This window comes from Prunus avium, chromosome 8 (genome assembly GCF_965620075.1).
Source record: "Prunus avium chromosome 8, drPruAviu1.hap1.1, whole genome shotgun sequence".
In the NCBI taxonomy this organism is placed as follows: Eukaryota; Viridiplantae; Streptophyta; class Magnoliopsida; order Rosales; family Rosaceae; genus Prunus; species Prunus avium.
In genome coordinates, this window is record NC_142291.1 from 37,283,203 (window position 1) to 37,310,189 (window position 26,987).

At 38.1% G+C, this 26,987-nt stretch overlaps 5 protein-coding genes across 9 annotated transcripts; 3 read left to right on the plus strand and 2 right to left on the minus strand.

Annotated features, from left to right (window-relative positions):
• Positions 1-2,886: 2,886 nt before the first annotated feature.
• PDLP1 (plasmodesmata-located protein 1) lies at positions 2,887-4,716 on the minus strand. The gene is made up of 2 exons (XM_021975612.2): positions 3,808-4,716; positions 2,887-3,323 (listed from the first exon to the last, which is right to left on the minus strand). The coding sequence occupies exons 1-2, from the start codon at positions 4,559-4,561 to the stop codon at positions 3,175-3,177; spliced, it is 903 nt and encodes a 300-aa protein (XP_021831304.1). The 5' UTR covers positions 4,562-4,716; the 3' UTR covers positions 2,887-3,174.
• A 151-nt stretch (positions 4,717-4,867) lies between these two features.
• Positions 4,868-8,334, plus strand: LOC110768889 (uncharacterized). Its single transcript, XM_088246225.1, has 2 exons — positions 4,868-5,199; positions 5,797-8,334. Exon 2 carries the CDS (start codon positions 5,799-5,801, stop codon positions 8,244-8,246), a length of 2,448 nt encoding a protein of 815 aa, XP_088102351.1. The 5' UTR covers positions 4,868-5,199; positions 5,797-5,798; the 3' UTR covers positions 8,247-8,334.
• Positions 8,335-14,323: 5,989 nt separating this feature from the next.
• SUVR2 (SET-domain containing protein lysine methyltransferase family protein) lies at positions 14,324-20,945 on the plus strand. 3 transcript variants are annotated; one of them, XM_021975607.2, is made up of 13 exons: positions 14,324-14,442; positions 14,783-14,821; positions 15,329-15,565; positions 15,721-15,756; positions 15,863-15,979; positions 16,071-16,536; positions 16,757-16,962; positions 17,167-17,985; positions 18,180-18,445; positions 19,213-19,279; positions 19,378-19,428; positions 20,361-20,457; positions 20,589-20,945. In XM_021975607.2, exons 3-13 carry the CDS (start codon positions 15,383-15,385, stop codon positions 20,615-20,617), a joined length of 2,337 nt encoding a protein of 778 aa, XP_021831299.1. In that variant the 5' UTR covers positions 14,324-14,442; positions 14,783-14,821; positions 15,329-15,382; the 3' UTR covers positions 20,618-20,945. The 3 variants fall into 3 exon arrangements, with proteins under 3 accessions (XP_021831299.1, XP_021831298.1, XP_088101380.1); XM_021975606.2 differs by having other exon boundaries at positions 16,757-17,985; XM_088245254.1 differs by having other exon boundaries at positions 14,328-14,442; positions 15,335-15,565; positions 16,757-17,985.
• LOC110771327 (Glutathione S-transferase family protein) lies at positions 20,901-22,582 on the minus strand. Its single transcript, XM_021975611.2, has 3 exons — positions 21,673-22,582; positions 21,348-21,597; positions 20,901-21,256 (listed from the first exon to the last, which is right to left on the minus strand). The coding sequence occupies exons 1-3, from the start codon at positions 22,467-22,469 to the stop codon at positions 21,062-21,064; spliced, it is 1,242 nt and encodes a 413-aa protein (XP_021831303.1). The 5' UTR covers positions 22,470-22,582; the 3' UTR covers positions 20,901-21,061.
• Positions 22,583-22,605: 23 nt separating this feature from the next.
• Positions 22,606-26,826, plus strand: LOC110771326 (fanconi anemia group F protein (FANCF)). Of its 3 annotated transcripts, none has more exons than XM_021975608.2 (10): positions 22,606-23,018; positions 23,137-23,235; positions 23,358-23,785; positions 24,128-24,335; positions 24,678-24,848; positions 24,947-25,047; positions 25,186-25,254; positions 25,345-25,385; positions 25,495-25,595; positions 26,634-26,826. In XM_021975608.2, the coding sequence occupies exons 1-9, from the start codon at positions 22,851-22,853 to the stop codon at positions 25,578-25,580; spliced, it is 1,371 nt and encodes a 456-aa protein (XP_021831300.1). In that variant the 5' UTR covers positions 22,606-22,850; the 3' UTR covers positions 25,581-25,595; positions 26,634-26,826. The 3 variants fall into 3 exon arrangements, with proteins under 3 accessions (XP_021831300.1, XP_021831301.1, XP_021831302.1); XM_021975609.2 differs by having other exon boundaries at positions 24,678-24,836; XM_021975610.2 differs by having other exon boundaries at positions 23,358-23,623.
• The last annotated feature ends 161 nt before the right edge of the window (positions 26,827-26,987 follow it).

Here is a 26,987-nt window from a genome sequence, read left to right on the forward strand (position 1 = left end):
AATGAAGCAACCCTAGCAGAGAGATAGATGATGATTATTATTTTCAGATGAATGGCCTTTGTTAGCTTAGAGACCAATTTCAAAACTTTCAGTGGGAAAACAATCGGTCTCTACTAGGAAAAACATTAGCTAAGATCTCAACAGTTCAAATGTTGTAGGACCCTCCTAGTTAACGTTGATGGATATGGTCTGCTGCTAACCACCAGCTCCTCTAGATTCTAGACTTGAGCCTTAGGGTGCAGAATAACTTCCCCGTCAAGGCTGTGGTGGACTCCTCTTTTTATCTCGCATCACGTTTCCGTAGGGTGAGAATTCCAGCCGATAAGTAGATTGATTATAACTACGATGTAGTATAACAAAATGGTAATTGTTTTCCAAGCATCCAATCTGGGGATGTTAATCTGAACTACAAAAAAATCTTTATTTCTGAGTATCATCCATTTCAAGAATCCATAAAGAACCCAGTTGCTCATCGTCTTGTCTTCGAATTTGATGGAAGAGCGAAAGTGATTTCTCCAACACTCGAATAATCAGAGGAGTTTGTTTGAAAACTACGTACCGTGGGTTACTTGATGAGGTAGCATAATCCTTTTAAACTCCTCTCTCACTGCCAAAATCAAAAGAAAGAATGAAGTGGAGGAATTAGGCTCCATTGTAATCCAATACACAACTCCATTCAAGAATGGACATCCGTCTCTCGTTGAAACTTGGACATCCATATGAAACGGGAGGAACTGCGCTACTACTTCTCCAAGCATTCAGTCTAGGGCTGTAAACCTCAACCTCAAACCTACTTTTTTTGCCTCTGTATTTGCGTGCAAACATCATCACCCTCACAACCTTTCGGCACGATGAAACCCGAACCAGAGAGCAATGATATTGACAGTATAGGTTGTGTCTTGAATGGGAATGGGAGAAAGTGTCTTGATATTTCTGATTGAGGGATTCCATAGATATATAGAATTATGAACATGATCAGAGAAGCAAAGCAATCCATTGTAAGAACCTTTAACAAAATAAAAAAAAGTTGGGCGCATCTAGATTCAGGAACCTTTAAATCCAAGCTTGGGCTGATCTTGTCTTTGGGCTTGCCCAATCTTGGTAGGCCCCACCTCTTGTCCGGCCTGGATATACTTAGTGGGCGTGGGATGGGTTTTGCTATCCCAGGGGGCTTTTTGGCATGGCAAAACCCATAGGTGGAATTACTTTAATGGAACCTATTATTTTGTCTCAATCTATCCTTTGGTGTATCCATACATCGAAGGACGTTATCTTAATATATAATATAATACTTGGAAAGGTGTAAGCTTTTGAATAAAGAAAAAAAGGAAAGAAAAGAATGGCTTTATTTTGAAGTTTGAACTGTCTCTCAAACAAGAGATTTATAAATATTAAATACGTAGGGGTTATTAACCACGTGGATTTCCCCCAATTGAAGCTTGTTTATTTTTAGTCTCTACCACGAAAGTTGAAAGATTACCATGTTTTTATACGAAAATCAAATTATACATTCCAAATTCTGTTTTCATTTTTCACTTGTGTAATTACAAGTGAAAACTGAACCTAACATAACCTCTAAACCTAACATTGTTGGGCCAAAATTCAAGACTTCACTTGAAGTTTTTTAAGTGTCTGTTACATCGTGGTGGACAGTTTTTCTCTAGTTGAATGAAAATTTTAGGGGCCGTTTGATAATCTTTTCATTTTTCATTTTTAGTTTTCATTTTTTGTGCTAAAGTATAAAGGAAAACAAAAGTGAGAATGGAAGTGAGTATGAGATTAAGAGAGAGGATGATGGAATGGAGGAGTAACAAAAGTGAAAACAACAACTTGAAAGTGAAAATAATTTCAAAAACATTTCAGATTTTAGTTTTTATTTTCATTTTTATTACTTCTCCCTCTCATCCTCCCCTCTAATCTTCCTTGTCAATCTCTCATCTCCACTCTCGTTCTCACTTCCATTTTCTCTCTTTTTCCTCTATACTCTAGCACACAAAATAAAAAACTAAAAATTAAAATTGAAATAGTTATTAAACGGACTCTTAATCTCACTTCTTAGATTAACCTCATCATTTAACTTTAAAAATAGTGGTCATTCTATGCCGGAGCTACCAAATTTTCTAATTTCAACCCTCATTCCAAACACAGAGAGACAAGAAAAAAAAGACTATGACCCATTTGATTGCTTAGTTGGGAAGGCTCTAAATATTGTTGCGACCTAATGATACAACGACGAAGTACTTTTGCAACAATGTTGGCTCAGCCAGCCAGCCATCAGCATTAATGGGTAAAGCTAAATGGCAAAGAAAGAAAAAGGGCACGTAGCACTATCGCTTCTTAGATGGACCCCAAATCTGCTTGATAGGCAACTAGGGATTGGAAGATAAAAAGATCAAATGGAGACTAATTGAACCAAATAAACATTTCAACAGCAAGATTCAAGACCAATACATGGCTGTTCTTATTGAAAGCTGCATCATGCCTCTTGTGGGAGAAACACTCTCATGAAACAGAAATAACATTTTTTTGTTATCTTTGATCAATAATGCAATAATATGTGGTTTAACTTTTCCACGTATTATTAGCCGAGGATAGCATAACCCTAATTTTTGTTACCTTTGGTCAATAATGCAACGATATGTGGACTAACTTTACACGTATTATTGGCCCACAATCCTAATCATGCAATGCGTGTTTTAATAAGTGTGGTTAAGGAAACTGACCAATAAATGCTTCCCACCTCACCATCAAACTTATATTTTTTTAAAATTTGAATTGCCATTAGTTCATAATCATCCAAAGGGCCAAAATAGAATAGGAAGAAAGTAAGATCCATGCCAAACTTCTTTTCCTCAATGATTGATGCAAAAACAACAAAGAAGAGAATGAAATCAAAAGCTAAAAAGTATAATATTGAGGATCCATATGCGGGCAAGTACATAAAACAAAACTCCAACAAAAGTTTGTGTGTATTTGAGTAAGTGCATACTAACTTTCTTTCTGATCAGATCAAAAGTTGATCCCTAAATCTCAATACAACCCATCTGAAAAAGCAGTTCAATCTTCAAAACCCATCTCATGCCCTCAATAATCTGCACTAAATCATTGGCCTTCTCTCCACTATAGTAGCTGTACAAAATGTTTACTTGTCTTGATTGAGAAGCATTCAAATCTTCAATAGTAATAATCTCCATGCTTACCACTGTGTTTCTTCATGAGCTGCCGAACAAACATCAAGCAAACCACTAAAAACCCAAAAGCTGCCAATCCTCCCACTGCAATAGCTACTGTCCTCTGTGTATGATGCCTAGACCCTACAGTCCCTACACACATTAAGCACATCACAGGTGTCAGATTTTTGATCTGATACACAAATCTTTAGTCTTGAAGTTGAAACTAAAAACTATCTAGTGAGTGTCGGAGAAAAAAAGAGAAAGATGAAGAAAAGGTAAGTGATAGAATTACTCATGACAGATGGAAACTTGAAAACTTATGTGTCAAGGTCCAGCACCGTACAACTGTCTATCTCTCTCTCTCTCTCCCTCTTTTTCATTCTTCGTCATACCAATTTATTATGATCTCCAAGAGAAATAAATAAATCAAAGAGAACCCACATCATATTTGACCAAAAGGATTGCTTTAAGATACACTTATAAAAATCAAGCAGTGCCCGGCCAAAGACAACTAGGTATTAAATATTAAAAAGAAATTGCATAATAAAACAAAGTCCTAAAGTATAAACCCTTGTAGATAAAAACAAAACAAAAATGCATCTGAAAAAAATCAGTGTCTTCTATCTGAGTTTACCTGATGATGAAGTTATGCTTGGAACACCATTAGGGTAATAGCTGTAGTTAATATAGCACTTTTGAAGATATATCTGCCCAGAAATTGAATCACCACACTCAGTCTTAGCCTTCTGATCAGCACTTTTCACACAATCCCCACAATCCCCAGTGCCCAAATCACCTTCACACTGCCCCAAAACGTACACAGACTGATATGTCCCAGCATAAAACAACCCACCAGTTCCATTCTTCATCCCATTCTCCACCATAGCAAAAGCCGAGTCTCTCTTCCCCTCAAACCCACTGCTTCCACTTGCCTGATCTGACTTACAGATCTTGAACAAAAGCTCTGTTCCAGAAACCTGCTTGAACCCAGCAATCTCATAGCGCAAGTAACACCCACTGAGCTGAACTCTAGCTGCTACGACTTCTCCACAGAATTTGCTGGCCAAAGTTGGGATCTTTTTCACACAGCTGTTACACTGGGAGGTGGTGAGGTCTCCCCTGCATTGATACAGGCCTGAGATGGCATTTTGGCCTTCACCAGAAGTGGTTGAAAAGAAAGTCTTTTGTGAAGATTGTGAGACCAGAGAATCGAAGAGGGATTTGAGGGCTTGTGAAGAACTTGGGTCCTGGAACTTTTGGCTTGCACAGCCCTTGTAAACCAAGTTTGTGAAATCAGCAGAAGTGATGGCAAAGGGAAAGGAAGCAAAAACTGTGTAGAAAAGCAGAGCAGAGCACATGAAAGGAGATAGCTTGGTGGGCAAACCCATTTTTTGAGATGGGAGATTTGATCACACCGTGAAAGGTTTTAGAGGGGGTTTGGAAACTTTTGGAGGAAGTTGCTCTCGGAGTTCTCCAGAGAGCGGTTTTGGTTGAAAATAAGGGAGCTTGGTTTTGCTATAAAGGGTCCTGGCTGTTTCTTGTGGGGGGTTTTGGACCTTTTGGGCCGGTTTTGTTTTTGTAGCTTTTATTACTGATCATGCAGCACAAAATTTAGGGAAATTGGCGGCTTTACCCCCGGCGCAGCTAATTTATTCAATATTACCCCCATTTTGAAACTCCATCACAAATACCCCCTATAAAAACACCATATTGACAGCTTATTGTGTTTTTTTTTCCACAGTCCTTACGCTTTCTCTTCCTCTTCTTCCTTCTGCCAAACCTCACAAAATCCACCTCCACCACCATAGAATCTCCCCTAACTTTATCTCCTCTTAGTTATATCTTCCAAGTAGGGGCTGATTTCAACCTCAAGGTTGAACCCCAAATTTGGAACCATACCCTAGCCAAGGTGCGACTCACCACCTCCTTTGTCGGCCTCCACAACGAAGCCACAGTCTTGACTTTCCACCTCCGTCGTCGACTTCCACCACAAAGCCACGACACTTCATCGTCTATCATCACTGTGGTGAGTTCTGATATGGGTTTTGTTTTGTTTTGGGTTTCTTTAATTGATTGAGATTATTGGGTGATTGCTTTCATTGTTTTGAATGAGACATTAATGGGTTTCTGTTTTGGCTTGCTATTTCTGTGATTGAATGAAATTTACCAACTATTTCCTGTAGTTGTTAAGCTCTTGGACTTGGATACACTGTTTTGTGCTTATGATTTGTCTTTATACCTGTTTTGTGATTGAGACTTGGACTTACAGATCTCCTTGAAAATGATATATTCACTCTTTTGGGTGGTATGATATTCGATAAGAAACAACCTTGGACAGTCAAGGTTTGGCAATTTGTAAGTAATTTGTTAGTAATATGATACCCTAGGTTAATGGTTTTGGGTTGTTTTAACTTTAAGAGTTCTTGACACATGCCTTCCTTGCTGGAGCTTGAAACACAGCTAGGCTAGCTGAACCGTTTCACTTTGCATAATGCTGATGTTTTGAAATTGTTGGTTACTGATGTTTAATTGATGTTTTATCCATATGGTTTATCCACTAGTTGATAGATTTTTTATTGGTAGCTTAACATGTGTTAATAAAAGGAAATTTTATGATGGTCAGAAATGGACACAATTGCAATTTTGGTTTGCTACAATGGAAAATGGGTAACCTCAAAGAAGATGTGCACATATGAAGGGGGTGACTCAAAAGGCGTAATAATTTCGCGAAACATCACGTTTGGTGAGCTTTTGGAAAGGGTGCATAAGATTGTTAATACAGACAACAGGGAAGACAAGCTTTGTTTAAAGTTCTCAGTTTCAATATCCTTGAATGAGTGTAAGCATATCAAGATTGAGGATAATGATGATGTGAAATTTTTTATTAAGTACATTTGTGACGTAATTCCTTCAAAAGTGGCTCCTTTACTAGTGAGCATAGAAGACAGAGGAGTGAAAAATGTCGTAGGTGATCGTATGCATATCATGACAGATATGAGTCGAATGGCCTGTTCTTCAAATGCCATAGTTGAAAGCAATGGTAATATACATGGTGATTCTGGAACAGAATATTTAAACAGGATTGATTTTACAGGGATGGAGGGGATGCATAATGGTGATAATGGTACAGAAATGAATGGCTTGCAAATGCACTCAACCCCTTCTAGTTTGGCCCATTTGGAGACATTTTCACAAGTGGGTGTGACGGGTTTCGGAACAACGTCTGAACTTTCTATTCGACATAATTGGAGACAAATGGGTGAACAAAACGTGCACAATTTGGGTATTGTAAATGATGAAGAAGAAGATATTGAAAGTGCGTATTCACGGAATAATTGGGATCCAAAATTGGAAGTTGGGAAAATTTTCTCTAGTAAGGAAGCATTGTCCAACAAGTTACAATTGGCAGCAGTGAGAGGTCACTTTGAATTTAAGGTGAAGCAGTCTTGCAAGAGTCGATTGGTTGTGGTTTGTTCTCAAGGTCCATGTCCATGGCGGCTTCGTGCATCTAGTTATGGAGAAAAGAACTTCATGATTGTGAAATATAATCCGGTCCATGAATGTGATATGAGTTTTATACATGACAGGCATCGTCACGCAAGTGCTAAACTCGTTGGTAATGCAGTGAAACGGAAGTTGAAAGATTCTCGCACAATATACACACCAAGTGATATAATCAGAGATGTAAAACAAAACTTTGGGGTCACCATTAATTATTGCAAAGCTTGGAGATCGAGGGAGTTAGCTGTAATGTCCACTAGAGGTTCAGTAGAGGAGGCATATTCTCTCCTTCCAGCTTATTGTCACGAATTAGAGCGTGTGAATTCTGGCACAAGGACACACATCCACACCGATGAGAACAATAACTTTTTGTATTTTTTTATGGCTGTTGGGGCATGTATTAGAGGGTTTCAATCTTCGATGCGGCCAGTCATTGCTGTGGATGCCACGCATTTAAAATGTAAGTATAAGGGTGTCCTCTTTGTTGCTAATGCATTTGACGGAAATCGAAATATATATCCTCTTGCTTTTGGAATTGGGGATTTAGAGACGGATGCATCATGGCATTGGTTTTTTAGTAAGCTTCATGAAGCCATTGGTGAGTGTCCAAATCTTGTGATTATTTCTGATCGGAATATTAGCATAGAGAATGTGTGGCACAACGTTTTTCCAACAGCACAACATGGCATATGCTTTTACCATATGAAGGGTAACATGAAACGCACTTTCAAACTGAAAAAACGTGATAAATTGTTGCTATACTTTGAACAAGCTGCGAAATCTTATGGTATCGCTGAATTTGATCGTCATTTTCGTAAGATAAAGGGAAATGATGAGGTTGCTCAATATCTTGAAAGTGCAGGATTACACAAGTGGTCTAGAGCTCATATGGATGGACGTCGATACAATGTAATGACAACAAATATTGCGGAGTCAATCAACTCAGTCCTTCGGTTTGCAAGGATGCTACCAGTGGTGCATTTGATTGATGAAATCATCAAACTGCTTGTGAAATGGTTCAGTAAACGTCGTGATTTTGCTTTGAATTGTACATCAACATTGTGCCCTGACTTTGGCGAGAAGAAGCTGAGACACAGGTTGGAATGTGCTTCAAGGATGAATGTTGTGAAACTGAATCACGTAGAGTATAATGTCGTGGACGGTGATATGGACGGCCACGTACATTTGACGAATAACACTTGCAGTTGTAGGAAGTTTCAGCTTGAGCAACTACCTTGCAAGCATGTAGTTGCAGTTTGCCGTTTCTTGAAACTAAATGTATACTCCATGGCTTCTCGTTATTACACTCGAAATACATGGTTGGATGCTTATTCAGATACCATCTACCCGGTACAACCTCAAGAGTTGTGGGTTATTCCTGAAGATGTCCAAAGTAGAGTTGTGCATCCTCCCAATGCAAAGGTCATGCCAGGCCGACGAAAGAAGCTAAGGATTCCATCGCAAGGAGAGGATATCATAAGGAGAAAATGCTCAAGGTGCAGTGGCACAGGCCACAATAAAAGCACTTGTAAAAACAATGTTCCACTACCTAATGTTGGACATACATTATGAATTATGGAGTGTGAATTTGAATTGTATTTGTATTGCGTTTGGTGTTTTGTGGATTGTGAATTCTGTTAAATTTTCATTATTTGGTATGTATTGCGTATTCTATCTGCTATATTGTTGTTAAAATCTGTCATTTTCGGGCCTAAATTGTGTATTCAAAGTTTTTGATTCAGTGGGTCGAATCGGGGGTGGGTATGCCATTCCCATCTCCATCCCCGTGAAGCTTTTGTCCCCCATCCCTACCTTTGTAACCATAATACAGACTTGAAAAAAAAAAAAAAAAAGATATACGAGGGCAATACACTAGCAATATAATAGCAATAAAGGGCTATACGATGGCAATACACATACTCCCCTATAAATTTATTCCAGCACAGACTTGGAAAAAAAAGATATACGGGGGCAATACACTAGCAATATACAAGCAATAAAGGGCTATACAATGGCAATACACATACTCCCCCTATAAATTTATTCCAACACAGACTTGAAAAAAGAAAGATATACGGGGGCAATACAATAGCAATATACAAGCGATAAAAGGCTATACAATGGCAATATACAAACTCTATACGCCCCCTATAAATTTATTCCAACACAGACTTAAAAAAAAAAAAGATATACGGGGGCAATACAACAGCAATACACAAGCAATAAAATGCTATACCTCACCCTCTCTCTTTCGGCCGCCCTTCTCCACCTCCATCTCTCACTCTCTGTCACCTCTTTCGACTGCCGTTCTTCCCCTCTGATTCAACAAATTTCTCAATTTTTCTCAGCTTTCCTGAAATCCATGGCATCTCAAGTACTTAGCTTTTCTGCTATACTTTCACACCCATATGTTATTTGGGTTTTCTTTTGCTTGTTTCAATTTCATATATGGGTTGGAATTTTTGGTGCTTAATGTCACTTCAAGTCCCTCCAGGTCAAATTTGAGTGAGATTGTACATAAATTTGTTGAAACATAATTGTGGGTTTAATTTAAAATTTTCTCTCTCTTTTTTAAAATTAATATTTTCAGCTTGTGTAGAGAATGTTATTTAAGTAGGATTATACAAAAACTTGTTGAGCCAAAATTTTGGGACTGTGCAACAAATATTTCTCTGTTTGTCGTAAGGAATATTATGCTTGAAGCTTGAAGCTTGTCCAGGCTAAAATGATTTTGAAGTTTTTCTTTTGCTGATTGAATTTATTACTGAGTTAGGTTTTTATTCTGACAAGAAATCAATTAAAGAAACACAATTATTTGGTTCAATGGTCTCTTGGTTTTATAGGAGTTGTGTGATCTAATATAAAGGAACATTCGGGCCACTAGAAAGTGTTATGCATCTTCAAGAATCTGCTATGATTTGAATTTGTTTTGTTATGTTTTGGGATGTGATTTTTGAATGAACTACATAAATTGATATAAAGAACTACTAAGTGAGCTCTCTGCATCCATAATATTGAATCAGCAATGGTGAGCTTAAGTAGAAGCAAACGCTTGATATCTAGTAAGATAATAATCGAAGTTAAATTGTGCAAAGTTAGATTGTGCTTGATGTCCACCACTTACTTTAATTACACTCCTCTACAATGTAGGACACTTTTTGCAAAGTTAGATTGTGCTTGTAGAGGAATTGGATAATGGATAATGGGTTCACCAATTACAATACTGCTTTGTTCATTCCACAGTCCACTCTGGAATTGCTCTCCAATTCTTATAACCTTCCTTGTTTCTCTTTCTAAAATTATGTTTCATTGTTGTAGGTTGTTGCAGGCAGATGCCATAAACCATATCAGTTATAAGGTGAGAAAAAAGAGTTCTTTGATGACTGGGAAGAGTGTACAGAGGCATTGTAGTATGACAGCCATCATCATTCAGTGTTTTAGATTTAGGCTTACCTATGAGTTATTGCTAGGCTTATTGCCTTAACCTTTGGTTGTTGTTGGTGCTAGTGCTTCATGAGTTTGCTAACTTTTTAAGAAGGCCATGGAAAATGCACCTTGCATATTTGTTGATGAAATTGTTGTTGCACAACAAAGAGGACCTGTAATTTTTTTTGTTTTGCCATCTCTTTTGCAGGGTTCTTTTTTTTTTTCATGAAAAGCTATAAATTGGCAATAAACATACAATACAATGACAATAAAAGGCAATAAATGGTTATACACAAACAATAAACAAGCAATATATAGACAATATACACGTAATATACACTGAATGTATATAACGTGTTTTCTCAAAAAAGGATGTGACGTCCTTGATGAAATCACATTCTTACAACCATAATTTCCCAATTTCCCTACTATGGAAGCAATGTTATCTCATTACATCTTAAGATATACATAAGAAAGTGGCAAAAAACAAAAAATTTACATCTCCTCTTGGTCGGGAATTTTAACACAATTTATATCTATCATTAAAATTCCAGGACATGTCCTCTTAGACCCGAATTTAAGCTGAAAGTTAGCAATTTCCTCCCCAAAAGAACGCCGCCACTTGAAACAAGACAATCTTCCATCTGTATAAAATGGATAAAAAATGCATATTAGAAGTAAATCATTCAATCATAATTGAAACAAAAACATAACATTCAATCACAATTGAAACCAATTTCAAAATAGAAACCATTATCAAAATTCATATAGATTGTTGGCTTTTCTAAATGACCCAATTCTTCATATGGAAAGCTTTCACAAGACAGTACCATTGCAAAATTAAAGTTCACATTCATGCACACAATTTCATACTACTCAATTGCAATATAAAAGTAATTATAAACATGGGTGAAGTGAATGTGTGTCCTCGCAGGCGAATAAAAATACAAATCAGGAAATCAGGAAATCATCAATAGTGCATTTGGCATTGTTCAAACAATTAAAGAAGCACAGTCTCAGAGAAGAAGAAGAGCAAGACAATGGAACTAGATAAATGCAAAGAGCTGTCAACAAACCTTCAAGTTTTCCAAGAACCCTTTTCACGGCACCAACACAACTTTGGCATGATACCAACCTTGAGGATTGTATAGATTGCACCAAAAACAGATCTAGGATTGAATTACAAAAAAATAGAGAAAACAAAGATCCAACATATGCCAACTTTACACTATCAAACGTATGTTAAAATATTGGCATCTCATAAAACTTACAAAATCTCCAATCACTTTCAAAAGAAGTAAAGGATTAGAATCTTGCATTTGTTGGTGGTGCTACTGGTTTCAAATTATGATGTTGGTTTCTTACAGTTAAAACCCACATTACTGTTATTTCAGAGAGCATCTATGAGTTTTATATGTATTCTTACAGGTTGCTCAGAAAAGCCAGAAGTCCTAATTTGATATACCACTTAAGCGATTTCACAGACAAATCACAATCACAAAAGAGTGAATACACCACTTTCAAGGGGGTCTGCATGTCCAAGTCTCAATCACAAAACAGTGTATGCATGATTTCAGAGACAAATCTTAAGTACAAAACAATGTATCCAAGTCTAAGAGCTTGACAACCACAAGAAATAGTTGGTAAATTTCATTCAATCACAGAAACAGCAAACAAACCACAACAAAAACCCATTAATGTCTCATTCAAAATAGTAAAAGTAATCACCCAATAATCTCAATCAATAACAGAAACCCAAAAAAAAAAAAAGCAAAACCAATATTAGAACTCACCACAGTGAAGATCGAAGATGAAGGTGTCGTGGCTTTGTGGTGGAAGTTGACGACGGAGGTGGAGAGTCACGATTGTGGCTCCGTTATGGAGGCCGACGACGAAGGTGGTGAGTCACGCCTTGGCTAGGGTTCAATTCCAAATTTGGGGTTCAACCTTGAGGTTCAAATTAGCTCCTAGTTTGAAGATATAACTAAGAGGAGATTGAGTTAAGCGAGATTCTATGGTGGAGGTGGATTCCTGTGAGGTTTGGCAGAAGGAAGAAGAGGATGAGGAAGAAGAAGAGCAACGACTGAGAACAAAAAAAACCTAAGTGAAGGATGGGCAATAAGTTGTCAATAGGGAGTTTTTATAGGGAGTATTTGTGATTAGATTTCAAAATGGGGATAATATTGAATAAATTAGCTGCGCCGGGGGCAAAGCCGCCAATTTCCCCAAAATTTATGCTCCTCCAAACTCAGTACTTTTTTTTTTCAAAACAAGAAAATTTAGCACTAGGATTAAAGCTTGAAAGTATTGGGTATCTTGGTTTGTCACTATTTGACTAAATGAATTTGACGGTAAACTTCACGAATAATGTTTACTTATTTGGAATGAAGAAGTCTATTTAAACATGTGTTTAGCCATGTTCGGACCTTCATTTCCTTGTAAGTATGGAGAATATATATCCGAAAAATCTAAGCTTTAGGGGATCAACAATGGGAAATTTCCTAACCCTTTTTAATTTCGGTGCTTCCTAACCCTTTTCCCTTGTTCTTAGCTTTTAATTTTGAACTGATTTTATTCTGCTGCAAAATCTGGAATTGGAGTACTTTTTGACCAGTGGTTCTGAATATTAGCTGGACATTTTGACTGCAATTAGTAACGCTTTGCTGTCACATACCATGCATGCCGTGTGTGTTTAGCAGTTGCAGCCAAAAAAAAAAAGAACCATTCACAAAGAAGATATAATTATGGGGATTAAGTTTAGTCTTCAAAGTGGACTTTGGGCAAGCAGCAAAATTATCGTGCCTTCATTTTTGCTTCAGCAAATTTGACTTAGAATTAGAATAGAGGCTCAAAATAGTTGCTGACAACTAACAAGAGAAAATAAACATCTACTATCTGATTGAGATAAAGCACTCTTGTATTTAAGAAAGATTTGATTTTTAAGCATAATTAAGCTTATTTGATTGACGTTTAAACATTAAATTTACCTTCGACTTTTCGATACACGAAATATATCGGTATTTCGACTTGAGGTTGGTTCAAATAGTACAGAAAGTATAACAAGTCATTAGAAGGTATAGGTCTCAAAGCACTGTATCAAAGAAGTTTGCTCTGAGAGACTGAGGGTCAAAGAAGTTTTTGGTTACTATTTTATACACCTTTTGTGTGTATATATATATAGGGTTTACAGTACAGGAGGTACCTTGTTGGAGAAGATATTTCTTTGCCTTGCAGAGCCAGTTGGCTTTTTTTTTTTTTTTTTTTTTTGTGGCTCTGAACTTCTGACTTCAACCAATTAACCCAAAAAGGAAAATTGGGTATGCCACCTTTCATTTTATTGTCAATTTGCTGCTGTGATTTTCAAGAAGTTGAAAGATTTAGTAAAAATTAGAAACTCAAGCCTTAACATATGGGATGAAAACCTAAAGCTCTTGAGCCAGATGAGCCTCTTTGCTCTGAAGAGAGGGTTCCTAGAACTACAAGAGGTAGAGAACTGCGGCAGGGCAACTTACAGAGAGATTTATGACTTTGGCTATGCAAGCTAAAACTTGTGTTTGGGGCATTCCTCCAGCACTTGGCTTGGTTCAATTGAGGATGGTTATTAGTGGGGCGTGGATCAAAAGTTAATTTCTAAGATTAAAATGGTTGTTGCACTTAAATTAAGTAATTATTTGAGATAGATTTTGTATGCGTAAACTTCGCTTCTTGGTATACTACGAGAATGTTATCATTAATAGAATTTCTCTAAAATTAAATGTTCATTTTAATCAGAGATGTATTAAAGAAGCGTGGATCAAAGGTTCATTTCTAAGATTAAAAAGGCAATTGTGCATAAATCAAATGACCATATAAGAAAGATTTCGTAAGCAACAATATTTTTGTGCTTTCATCCGGGAGTGCATATTACAATTATCGTTAATAAAACTAGTTCCTTTTATAGATTACATGTTTAATTTAGCTAACCTTCTGTTCTATACATCCTGTGTTTGTTTTTAATCAAACTGAGAAGCTGTTCGAGTCCACCATCTAAAATTATACAAAAGAGCCAAAACGTTACAAAGGTGAAGTTTTGATTCTTCACCCTCCAGGCGCATGATAGCATAGCACTAATCCAAGTTTTTCAATTGTCAACCAAATATCCCAGACGATAGAGTACTCGCCCTTAACTGATGACAAGTGGCTCTCGCAGTGAATCACTTTACTAGATTAAAGAACAACCCCAGTGACAGAGTAATATGTAAAACGAAAGCAATTTCCATTCTTCTAAAACCCTATTTACTCCAAAAAGAAAAGAACACTCTCAGTCTCTCACTGTCGCTCTCTCAATTTCTTCGAAATGCTGGTAAGCTCATCACCCTCACTTCCAATTTTTGTTTTCTGAAAGCAATTTCGATCCTTTGACCTCTCATTTTTCCAATTTTCTCAAAATTTTTCGGTTTTTTTTTTCCCGAAAATGTTTTCAAGTTTTGTGTTCTGGGTTTTTATTTCCACGAATTTCTTGGTACATTGGTTTAGATTGTTTTTTTGTTAATTTGTTTTGAGAGCATATTTCTGAAACTTCTGTTTCATCTTTTTTCTTTTTATTTTTCGGTCGTTTGGTTCTTGGGAAAATTGTAGGCGAAATAAACTAGGAGAAGGCTCTTCTAGTTTCTCACTCTTTTTTGTTTATGGGTAATTTTCAGGTCTTGGTAGCTTGAATCGAGCTCCAAGGGTTTTTCGAGGTAAGACTTGTGTTGATAATAGTGCTATGTTTTGCATGCATGTATATGCATGTATATTTGGGGCTTCAAGTTCTTTCTCTTCCACTGTGTTGAGACTTGAGAGAGAGAGAGAGAGAGAGTCCAGTTCTCCATCGTTTTGATCTGAAGCTTTTCCAGTAGAAACATGCTATTCCTCCTTACACTTCAAATTGGTTTTTTGTTTATGCTGGGCAGGCTGGGAAATGGGAAATAAATAAAATTGATATTTGTCCCACTAGGACACGATTAGTTGAATCTGTTATCGTTTTGTCTGGATTTCCAAAAAACTGTTGCTTGTGCAGTGTTAAGGATGTTGGAACATCCAATTGTTTTTCAGTGAGACAGTGCATGCTCTAGTACTCTTATGTTGACTGTATTTTAGTTACAAGGTTTCGATGGTTGTAGCCTTTTAATTTTATAATGGACTCGCATATCTACTTCTTTAGACTCCTATTGGGCATCTTCTCTGAGAAATTTTGGAATATGTAGGTACAGTTTGGCACTGGGCGGCTCATAATCAGAATAAGGGGTAAGCGGACAGTGATGGCGCAAAAACCAAAAGTTCAGGCAGCCCTTAAAGCAATGGCAGAGCTTGGTATTAATGAAAAACAGGTCAAACCAGTGTTGAAGAGACTTTTTAAGTTATTTGACAAAAACTGGGAACTGATCGAAGCAGAGAATTATAGAGTGCTTATAGATGCTATATTTGATGAGGAGGAAAATGAGGTGCACTTTTATATTTTTTCCAGGCATTCTTTATTCCATTTCTTCTTCTTCTTCTCTCTCTCTCTCTCTCTCTCTCTCTCTCTCTCTCTCTCTCTCTCTCTCTCTCTCTCTCCTTCCTTTACTTATGCCTGCTTGATTTTGATTTCTTCTGTTAGGTTGTGGAAGAGAAGAAGAATTGCAAGAACTATGATGTATATAATTTAAATTCCCTTGGTTCTGGTGCTCTGATTTCTTGTTTTTTTTTTCTCACACTTGTGGCTATAGTTTCTGACATATCTATGGCCTATTACTTATCAGGAGGAAGATATGGAGGAAGAACCTCAGGTGCATCATGAAGCTAGTCGTACCTCAAAAAGGTTACATTCAAGCGGTCATGAGAGTTCATCACAGAAGAAGAAATCTACAAATGCTGATGTCTGTACACTTGACTCCCTTGCTTGTGTTTATTGCATTCTCACCCTTCTACCTATATCTGTTAACGTGCCTTTTGGCCTATTGTCTATAGCTGGAGAGTGATATGGAGGAAGAATTGCCGCTGCCTCATCAGCGGGAACGTCCCCTTAAAAGGTTGCGAAAAAGTCATGAGGGTCAGGTTTCACCATTCCCAAATTCCTGCAACCCTATGTTGGGTGATACTTCATCAGTACGACCAAAAGTTGAGAAAGATGGGCTACTTGGTACTCGTTCTCCCCAGCAGCTACGGGACATTACACGGTCACCTGAGTCAAGGGCAGAATTGCAGCAACCAATTTCACCCCATATTGGTAATAAAAACAAAGGCAAGCAACCTGTAATGTCTAAACCCTTGGCACCTCACGGAGTACGCTTTAAGGAGCTGGTGGTGGCGGAACCAGGCATCATTCTTTTGCCTAAACAGAATGTTAACACTCATCAATTACTGAAGCCTAAAGATGAGCCCTTCACTGATGACATGGCACAAGATGAGGTTCCTATTGCAGCCATTCTACCTGGTACATCTTTGTTTGCCTTATACTATGCTATCATTGATATCCCAGCAGATGGATAGTTGGAACCAGGAAAATCTGCTTTAACTGTGAATGGAATATAACTAAGATCGACATTTATTAGCATCAAAGGCATAGTACTATCTATGGACTAAAATTCTTTTGGATATTATTATTACCTTCAATAATCTTCTCGTAGAATGATTGTTGTTTTGTTCTTCTGCAGGTCCCTCAAGTGAAGAAAACCCTATACTCCAAGATGGTGCAACCGTGGAACAGAATGATCAAGAACATGTGGCATCCCAAGAGAAAGAAAGTACAACAAATGGTATTCAAGCTTCATATAATGAGGGGAATACAAACTCTGAGCTTGCAACCATTGAAGAGGAATCTCCTTCTAACTTAGAAGTTGCCTCTTCACCCTTAGGAGAGGTAAAGCTTTCTTTCAGTTGTAATTCAGCTATTGGAAGACCAGATTTTCATATGCCTAATCTAGATGCCGTTATAAAAATGACGGAGGAAAAATGTCTGCACTCATACAAAATTATTGACCCAAACTTTTCTCTAAAGAATCTGTTGGCGCATATGTGTGAGAGCTTTTTGGAATTGGGATCTAATTCCAATAGTGAATCACAGGATGGATCAATTAGTGTAGCACCAAATCTTGATGCATTGCGAAAAACTACTGCTTGGGATGCTGGGGGTGGAACTAAGGAACTATTATGTATGCAGTCATTTTCTTTAAACGGGTCTGTTAGTATTGAACACCCTACTGTGGTTACTGCTCCTCAAGTTCCCAGACTTCCCTTGTCTTTGAATGGTTTTGGTGAATGCAGAGAAGCCTGTGGGAGGACTGCTTCTAATGGTTTTTCTGGGGTTAATAAGGAAGGTGGATTGGAAGACTCTCGTGATCTGGTTGTTGTTCAACAGTGTGATCTGACTACTGATGATTTAAGGGCTTATCATGATATAAATGACATAACTAAAGGAGCAGAAAGAGTCACAATACCATGGGTAAATGAAATGAACAGCGAGTGTCCACTATCCTTCTTCTACATCTCCCGAAGCCTTGTTTTCCGAGACGCTGATGTTAACTTCTGTCTTTCTGGTATTGGGGATGGGGATTGCTGCTCAACTTGCTTAGGTGATTGCCTATCAGTGCCTGCACGTTGTGCTTGTGCATGTCAGACTGGCGGGGAGTTTGCTTACACCCCAGAAGGCCTTGTGAAGGATGATTTCTTGGAAGAGTGTATCTCTATGACTCGAAATCCTCAACAACATCATCCCTTATATTGTAAAAGCTGCCCACTTGAAAGAGTAAAGAATGATGATTGTTTAGAACCATGCAAAGGCCACTCAAGGAGAAAGTTTATCAAAGAATGCTGGAGCAAATGTGGCTGCGTCATACAATGTGGCAATCGAGTGGTCCAGAGAGGCATAAATTGCAAGTTGCAGGTCGGAATTTATGCGAAAATGTTCTTAGTTTGTCATTATTTGACGGAGTTTATTTTCTTCTTGATGTAAATCTTGTGCCTAAATTTTATTAGTTATATTGTCTGAAGTTATAATGTTAGCAATAAAGTTTTCTTCTATGGTACTTTTAGTCTGTTCTCACAGCTTCTCTGTTTAATTTGCACTGTGTTTTCCAGGTATTTTTTACTTCTGAAGGAAAAGGTTGGGGTCTACGAACCTTAGAGGACCTGCCAAAAGGTGCCTTTGTGTGTGAGTATGTTGGAGAAGTGCTAACCAGCAAAGAGTTACAGGAGAGGAACATTCAAAGCGCCAGAAGTGGGAAACGTCCCTATCCAGTGCTCCTGGATGCAAATTGGGGTTTGAAAGCAGTTTTGAGGAATGAAGAAGCTCTCTGTTTGGATGCAACAAAATATGGAAATGTTGCTAGGTTTATTAATCACAGGTAAACTTTTGAAGTTCACTTCCTCTAGCCCACAGCCAAATTTTTGTTTGCTCGACAAAGTTAACTTTCAGTTAATCATGTCCTTAATAGTCAATTCATATGATGTGTTAATCTTCTTTTACTAAGATATTTATAACTATGGGATCTATTTTGCATATGCTCAAACAGAAGTTGTAAATTTTGGGGCATTATAAGTTTCTGGTTTCCGCATATGCATGGAATTTTTATACTTAGGATCAGAAATAGTATAGTAGGAAAATAACTAAGGATGGTTAGAATGTAGTTGCAAATTGTAGTAACCTGACTCTTGCTGAGGATGCCAAAAAGGAAACTTACCTAGTTAAAAGGGAATTAGCAGTAGGCAATGCATGTTGAGAGTTTGTTGCGTTAAAATACAGTTTCATGTTACTCTTTTGTTGCACAAGAACAGAGTAGAAATGAGAGAAGCTGCAATTTATGCACCAGGAGCTTTAGCATTGTATCAGTAGCAGAGCCATTAGGCTCTTGCTGGAAAGCTTGCACGCCTTAAGAAAGTTTACTGGTCTTGTGCCTGAGTGTCTAGGGAAAGAGGCAACTTGCTTTAAAATAGAGCTTGAACTGTAGAATTTGTTCCCTGAACTTGTTGCCCGTCATAGCTAGGGTTGCTAGCAGAAGGAGCTGATTCATATTGGCTTCATTCTATGACATTCTATGGTGTGGAGAAACGTCTGACTGTGTTAAATTGAGTTAGGCTTCAGAATATCTGATATTGTTTCGTATCTTACTAGATGTTTGGATGCAAACTTGGTTGAAATCCCAGTTGAAGTGGAGACCCCGGATCATTGCTACTATCATGTATGTGAAGTTATGGAGCCTTTGATCCTTCATTTGCATAGTTATCGTTATCAACTTTGTTGGTGATTGAAGACATATTTATATGTTCTATTGTGCAGATTGCTTTTTTCACAACAAGAAAAGTGGATGCTTTGGAAGAGCTTAATTGGGTGAGTATATTTTATCTTATTAGATTGTATTTGTTGGTGGTATGCATATGGCATAAATTGTTTTGTCCTTTCAGAATTAGTTTTTAATGGAATAAGCATAGCTGCTCCCATATGAGGAGAAACGTTGATATTTTAATATCAGCATTCTGAAAACTTGAATGTATCATAATGGACCTTTTTTTTTCATGTGAATTGTTAAAATGCTGAAACTCTTATGCATATGAAATTTATTTCTATTTTTAGTCTTGTACTTATTCAGCCAAGTCTTACTAAGATCTTTTTTGCCAACATAGAATCCACTGTCCACTAATTCCACTTTAATTAGATGCTTTTTAGCTTTGAATTTCACCAGACTGGCGTATTCTATAAATTATTTCAGATTTAGTATGCTAGATAGGTTGTGGCAATATGTACATATAATTCCATATTTACAAGTGATCTTTATTACTATTTTCTAGTTCAATTGAGTCATTTCTGCTTCATCGAACTATGGTAAATTGATGTTTGGTAAACCTGTTTATCTATTTACCGTGAAAGGCTTCATGCTGATTGAAATAAAAATGCATAAAGAGGACAGGTTTGATTGATATTGTTCGGTTAAATATAAGTGATGCTTGAGTACCTACTTTGAACCTACAACCACATGGAAGGATTTGTAGATTATAACTGTATGTGATGTTTGAGGCCTTGATCAGAACAATTTATCTCAATATGGTGTGCTGGCGTGCCTTTATCCCGAAGACAACATTTAGCTTCATCCTTTAGAAATGTTCAAGCACAATATGGTACCTTAGAACAGGCAAAGCAATTTCCATTTTGGACTGCATTACATGGTATTATTGTATAATTTCGATGACAGGGTTCTGGATATAGATATTGAATAAGTTAATGTATAAATGACTTTATGGATAATGTGGCTGTTCTGTTTGCAGGATTATGGCATTGACTTTGATGACCATGATCATCCTGTTAAGGTGTTCCAGTGCCGATGTGGTAGTAAATTCTGCAGGAACATGAAACGTTCAAATAGTAAGTGTATTTTCCATTTCTGCCCCCTAAGACGCCAAATTTGCACATCCTTGTCTGTGAAAATAATTTTTTAATCCGAACTACATGTTGCTCCCGATGCTAACATTCATTTTGATGTCTGCATCCAACAGGATCTAGATCTGCATCAATTGCAGCATGAACGTCGGTGGGTCAGTTCATGGATAGTGGGTAGTGGCTACCTTCTCTTTTGGTTCAATATCAAGGATAGGTGTCAAACTGAGGATAGTTCTTGTTGGATGATTTTGTACAGGGTTTTATACATGTATAGCCGATTTGGTGTCTAATGTTATCAATGATAATTTAAAAGCCAGACACCGCAGCTTTCAATGTTGGCAGAGGCTAGACTGCTAAAATTACTCTAAAGTTCTATATATGGTTGCTGCTACGTAAGGCTAGATATTGTGTTTTATAAATAGAATATGTAGCCAGAAATGCCTATTCTGCTTTTATTATCATATTTGGGTGCACCCAAGTGTACAAATATAAGGAAAAAGGCCTCAAGTGTGAAGGCAGATGAAGAAACTCAATACCATTGCATATCATGTATACACATCTGAAGTTCTTAACTGAGTTGCCGTATCACTCAAGAAATGTAAAGCGCTGCCGCACTTTTATCTCTAAGAGACGGTGAATTCCTGTTGTGAGGTCTGCAGAGGACTTCATGATCAGACCCGGAGGGCATGACGGGTTGAATGCCTCCTGGGTTGAGCGGAAAAAGGGTCTTGTAGTAGCCCTCCATGATTGAAGTAAAATTGCAAGTTTCTGCAACCTCCGGAATCTGCACAAACACCCAAGCGGTCTCATCAGAACTTGGTAAAAGAAAAGCACTAACTAGCTTCTGTGAAAAGAAGCTATGGCATTGGCAGTACCTGGTAAATCTCACGCATGTAAGCATGAAGGTTAGGATATTCAATCAGCTTCTTCTTGGTGCATTTGAACAGCACATTGTACACAAGATCAAACCGAATCAAAGTTGTGAACAAACAAACATCTGCAAGCGTCAGATCATCTCCACACAAAAATCTTGAGCTGCCCAAATGATCTTCCACCATGTCCAACGCATCAAACAACTCATTCACCGCCGTATCATATGCTTTTTGAGACTGAGCAAATCCACATCTGCAAAATGGAAAATCCCAATAAATATACAGTTCTTGATTAAATTCATTAATTAATTAATTACTAATTAATTACCTATAAACACCATTATTGACATTTGGGTAGATTATGCTATTCCAAGTCTCAATTTTTTCCTTCAATGGAGGCGGCGAGAGATCCAAACCCGGATTCCGAGCCAACTCATTGAGTCCCGAGTTGAACAATTGGATTATATCGTAGCTCTCATTGCAGACCACCTCTCTCTTCTTCACATTCCAAAGCATTGGGACCGTGGACCGCCCATCGTACCCTCCTTCTCTCGATTTATAAACCTCTTTCAGGGTTTTAAACCCGTTTGCGTTATCCGGGCCGGGGACGAGCGTATTCGGATCGGGGATAGGGGTGCTGCTGAATTGCCACGAGCCGTCCTGGCCCGGCGCTGCGATTGAGACCGGGACGGCGTCGTTGAGGCCCTTGAGGGCCCGGACTATGAGGGTGCGGTGGGCCCAGGGACACGGGAGGCCCACGTAGAGGTGGAGGGAGGTTTCTGCTTGGCGGGGGATTTGATTGGGTGTGGCGCGGAATTTGGAGGGGGGTCTGGTGTAGGCGAGGGTGGGGTCGGAGGGGGCGAGCTGGGACATCATGATGCGCCACGTGGAATTCCAGGCTGTACGGACGGTGGAGATGAGGAGGCCGGGGGGGAGGGAGGCGCCCCACAGGAGTTTGGCGGCGGAGGAGAGGAGGGAAGTTGGGTCAGGCGGTTGGTTGCTGGACATTTTAGTGCTGACGTGGCAGGTGATGGGTTTGGGTTTGGCCCATTTGGCGGTGCTGGGTTTCGTCAGCAGCGGTGGAGTTGGGAGGTTGGGAGGGCTGAGCAGGGAAGTGCACGACATCTCAAAATGCTGGGGTTTTTTCAGTTCAGCTGCTGACTGATGATGAATGTGTCGTCCTGTGTGGTTGGGAATTCACCCTTCAGACGACACGTCGTATGAAAATCAATGCCAATGTAATGTCCGTGTTTTTTGAATTGAAACGACGTCGTAAGCACTGATTGGCGCCATCGAGCGGTAGCAGAAGCCGTGGCGCCCAATGAAAGGAAAAAGCAAAAATATTTAAAATACAAAGCAAAAATGATTGATTTTAGCCTCCCAATGAAAGGAAAAAGGTTGGGGAGGGCGGGAAAACCAGAAAGCCAAAGAGACACCGCCGCTTGAGGGCCTTTCCATTTCACATTTCCTGTCGTAAGCTTGGGCAGTGGCTTAGTGAAGAAGACGATGGGCTGGAACCACCCACACATCTCCTTGGAGCAACTCTTGAATCTGATCAAAGGTTTTGTAGATATACTGCTTCTGCTTTCTGGGTATCAATCCTCTGGTCGCCTTGCCCACTGGGACTCCCACAACATCAAAAAAGCCTTCCAATGGGGGCTCTTCTTTGAGAAGGTCAGCTTTCACTGCTTTTCCCCAATCATATTTGGTTTGAGTGATAAGGGTATCTCTGAATTTCATGTCTCTTTCAGTTGGGTTCAGTAAGTTGAGATTTTTCTTTTGGTGCTGTTAGGTCCTTGGAAGTTTTGGCTGCTCAGATGATTATGTGGGCTCTATGGAGGAACTTGATGCAGCTCTATCTGAAATGACATCTGCTGCTTCTCTTCCTAAGGTTATAGTTTTATTGATTTTATTGGTTTGGCTCCTTAAGTTTGTTGAATTAACTAGTTTTTGCTTATGAAAAAGTTTAAAGTGTAGCCTGCTTAGCTTAGTTGTATGTGCTTGATCAATCAGGGGCTTGCACATCTTTCATCTGCTACTCTTACTACTGCACGGGGCTTTGTGTTAGAACATCTCATTCATACCTTGCCTTTGAGGGATGCACATCTCAGAGCTTTGCTGATGGCAACTGTAGAGATGGATCTTGAAGAGTTATCAGAAACTGAGCATGATATTCTGAATGCATACTTCAACAAGTTGAAGTTGCAGAATACAACGCTTCAACGAAGCATTGCACCAGCTACAAAGATTGAAAATTGCGCCGGTGATGGTTTCACCAAGTATGTGGTGCAAGAGCTCTTGAAGCGGTGGTCTAAAGTTTCTTTAATATCAGCGGTTGAGGCAGGCTTAGATGTTCTTTCTCAAAATGTTAGACACAATAGTTGGAGCGAGTTTGATGATAGCTTGTTAAAAGAACAACTAAAGCATGAAAATGCTCCAGAGTAAGTGGGAAATGTGTGTCCACAAGCGTGTGTAACAGAAGAGTAAATAATGTGTGTGAGGGAAGTGAAGTGAATTGTGTCCTATGTGCAAGATTTAGTCTGAGGAGTTGTATTAAGACTGTATGTGTCTGGCTTAAGGAGTGAGTGGCTAGTCTCTTTGTGATAGAGGATTGTATGTCTCCTCATAAACTCCTTTTCTGAGATGCATTTAGTTCATTCATGAGTGTTTTTGTAGATATCTAGAGATGTTTACACGACAAATCAAAATTTTACTGCTGTATGTATGTTTTCAGGATCTCACAACTATGACCTGAACTGAATATTTTGTGGCTCCTTATTCAGGATTGTAGAGTGGTTGGTTGGTTCTCTGACATGGAACCGTTGGAAATCAAAGAATCTCTCCTATTTTCTTGATAAGAGAACTATTCAATTAGTGTCCGGTGCCAGCATGATATTTGCTGCCTCTAAGATTCAGTGGGTACAAATTTTTGAACGGCTGAATTTGAATGTTTCAGCAGGTTGCAGTGATGATGGTCTGTGCGAAACAATTGTAAGTCAGTTCAGTTAAATAAATAAGAATGAATTGTGACTTTTGTAATATAATGAATTCCCTGAAGGATTGATTCTCTCCAGCAATATTTCCGTGGTCGCGTGGTTATTTTCTTTAGAGTTGTGTATTGTATAGTTCTTGTATAAGAAAGGTGTGGGGGCGTCACCTAATCATATAGGCAATTTCATTCTTGAGGAAATAAACTATACTGTTGATTCTAGAGATTACGCTAAAGTTGCCCCTTTCAGAGCTGTAAAATACATATAGCTAATTGAACTGTTTGTCTATGATGTTTCCACACCACTGAATAAGAAGTGTAATTCTTTTTCCCTTTCGAAACAGGAGCTCTTGTTACTAGGGTGCATTACAAGCAGATGGACTTCTCTAATTGAACAATTGGTGTCAGTTTCTTATGATTGCAAAAATATCTCGGAGCAATATCATGACGTGTGCAACTTACTTTTTGGAAGATCTACAGCTCCTATTTCTAAACAGGAAGCAGTGAGTACAAAGGTTCTAAATTAATGCTGACAAGTATACATGCTTCTTTGCTTGTTCATGCTTTATCTTCTTGTATTAGTAATCATGGTTGGCTTTTGTGGTGGAACTAGGATAGTGACATTCTCGAGTATTTGAGTGGACTGCTGGGAAGTCAGCTGCATCAGTTGTGGAAAATATCCCCATCCCTTGTAGCCGTTGCAATTCCATCCTGGTATTCCTATACCATTCTATGCAATGTTTGGACGTGTTTTGGACTTTGATTTGAATCAATCATCTCGTTTGCAGAGGAACTGACTGAGTCATAGGTTTTGAATGATTTTCTTTCCCCCTTTACTAATTGGTGTTGCAGGTCACCCTTGTTTAGACTTTATTTGAGCGAAATTCAGATTCAGTTTAGAGGAGAGTTTTCAACAATGAGGTTTTGTATTGTAGCTCCTTTTCTACCTACTAATACTGTTTGTCAAGATGTATGATTGTGGCTGCAATTCACATTTATTTTGTTTTGCAGATGCTGCGACTGTGCTCATGATATGAAGGAGCACAATGACTGTGAGTATATATATCCAATTAATTCTGAAGTCAACCCTCCCCGTCCCCCCATCTGTTTTAGAAATGAAATAGAGGAAATGCTAGAATTAATATATAAACTTATTTCCAGGTGAACTTGCTGAGAGAATTTGGTGCCTTTACATTTTTCATGTTTGTGGCTCACATCTAATTGCCCGAAGTCGTGATGGTGATTAAATGTTTCAGTATCAGGTCAGTCTTAGAATGTTTATCGTCCATGCAAGTCTGAATTAATACTTACAACATTAGTCCTTTATTGCATTTTTTTAAATGTTATACAAAGCAACTCTATGTGGGCTTAAATTTTGTAGAACTAAATATATTGGCTGAAATTTGATAAATAGTTTAAAGTTGGAAGGAAACTTGTGATTGAAATATTTTTAGTTTAGTTGTGCGGGTCATGATTTTATAAGATATATGGTACAATCACTAAAGTTGTTGATTTTTTTTGTTGCCACAAATACATTTCACTAATGTTAGCTTCATTTATTTTAAAAAAATGTTTGTTTTATGTTGATCAACTCTTGATATCATTTCAAGATTTTTTTTCTCTTTGCCGAAGGGTGAATTATAAGCTGTAAGTTTATGGATCAAAAATCAAATTTTTTCCTCCTCCTGGTTCACTAGGTGGCTATTCTAAATGCAGTGGTGTTTTTGTGTGAAATTATCTCTTAGTCATAATTATTCTTCAGTTGTATTTCTTAGAAGACCTTGATTTGAAAAGAGAAATCAACACCTTGCTTGATCCATTGAATGTGCTTTGGTAGCAAAATCTTGATTTATTCACTTTTTATCCATATCAGCATCGAAGATCTACATGACACAATTTCTCATAATCTTTGTGGACCCTTTCTATGTACAGTATAATCAACCATGTGATGAAAAGGCTACATAAAGTTCACAAAAATTTATTTAAAATATGGTTGTTTTCTTTTTCCAAAGGGTAAACAAAACTTTTTCCTCCTCTCAAGATTGTGGGGTTTTCATTTGCATCTGGTTTACTAGGTAGCTATTCTAAATGCAGCAGGGTTTGCTATATTTTGCTTAGATATATGCTTTGTTAGCAGAGTCTTGATTAATTCCTTTTATAATATAAGTATAAAAAATATACACGACACAATTTGTCATGATCTTTGTGGGCCTTTTCTGTGTGAAGTGTGATCAACCATGTCATAAAGGGGCAAGTTCAAATTTTTTTTGATTAATCTGTTTACTATATGGCTCATGTAGGTATGGCCGGTGGGAACTTTTGATGTAAGAGTCTACCTCATCCCACGTGTGACGTATATTCTTCCAGGAAAGTTCACTATCAAGAGCCTTTGATTGAAACAGTAGCCAAATACAACAGATAATCACAAGCAGCTTTTTAGAGACGATCCATTCAAAAAGTTTTGTATCACTTGACTGACATTACATCACTAGAGGCAAGTCTTCAATCTTTTCTCCAAACTGGGACCTATGGGACCTGGGAATTGTTTTAAAGAAAAGTTGAATAGACTATTTGATTATAATGTTTATCAACTTCCACCAATGGGATTGTGACATCTCGTTGATGATGCCTGCTAGTGGGAATTGATACTTGAA

Bases quoted from the DNA above. Each gene is read 5' to 3' on its own strand.
- PDLP1 (XM_021975612.2), bottom strand. From the start codon at position 4,561: ATGGGTTTGCCCACCAAGCTATCTCCTTTCATGTGCTCTGCTCTGCTT. The intron at 3,324-3,807 runs GTAAACTCAGAT...TAATGTGTGTAG, and splicing joins AAGCATAACTTCATCATCAG to GGACTGTAGGGTCTAGGCAT.
- LOC110771327 (XM_021975611.2), bottom strand. From the start codon at position 22,469: ATGTCGTGCACTTCCCTGCTCAGCCCTCCCAACCTCCCAACTCCACCG. The intron at 21,598-21,672 runs GTAATTAATTAG...TCCATTTTGCAG, and splicing joins GTCAATAATGGTGTTTATAG to ATGTGGATTTGCTCAGTCTC. The intron at 21,257-21,347 runs GTACTGCCAATG...GTGTTTGTGCAG, and splicing joins ACATGCGTGAGATTTACCAG to ATTCCGGAGGTTGCAGAAAC.
- SUVR2 (XM_021975606.2), top strand. From the start codon at position 15,383: ATGGCGCAAAAACCAAAAGTTCAGGCAGCCCTTAAAGCAATGGCAGAG. The intron at 19,280-19,377 runs GTATGTGAAGTT...TCTATTGTGCAG, and splicing joins CGGATCATTGCTACTATCAT to ATTGCTTTTTTCACAACAAG. The intron at 19,429-20,360 runs GTGAGTATATTT...TTCTGTTTGCAG, and splicing joins CTTTGGAAGAGCTTAATTGG to GATTATGGCATTGACTTTGA.
- LOC110768889 (XM_088246225.1), top strand. From the start codon at position 5,799: ATGGACACAATTGCAATTTTGGTTTGCTACAATGGAAAATGGGTAACC.
- LOC110771326 (XM_021975608.2), top strand. From the start codon at position 22,851: ATGGGCTGGAACCACCCACACATCTCCTTGGAGCAACTCTTGAATCTG. The intron at 23,786-24,127 runs GTAAGTGGGAAA...CTCCTTATTCAG, and splicing joins AAGCATGAAAATGCTCCAGA to GATTGTAGAGTGGTTGGTTG. The intron at 24,336-24,677 runs GTAAGTCAGTTC...CTTTCGAAACAG, and splicing joins ATGGTCTGTGCGAAACAATT to GAGCTCTTGTTACTAGGGTG.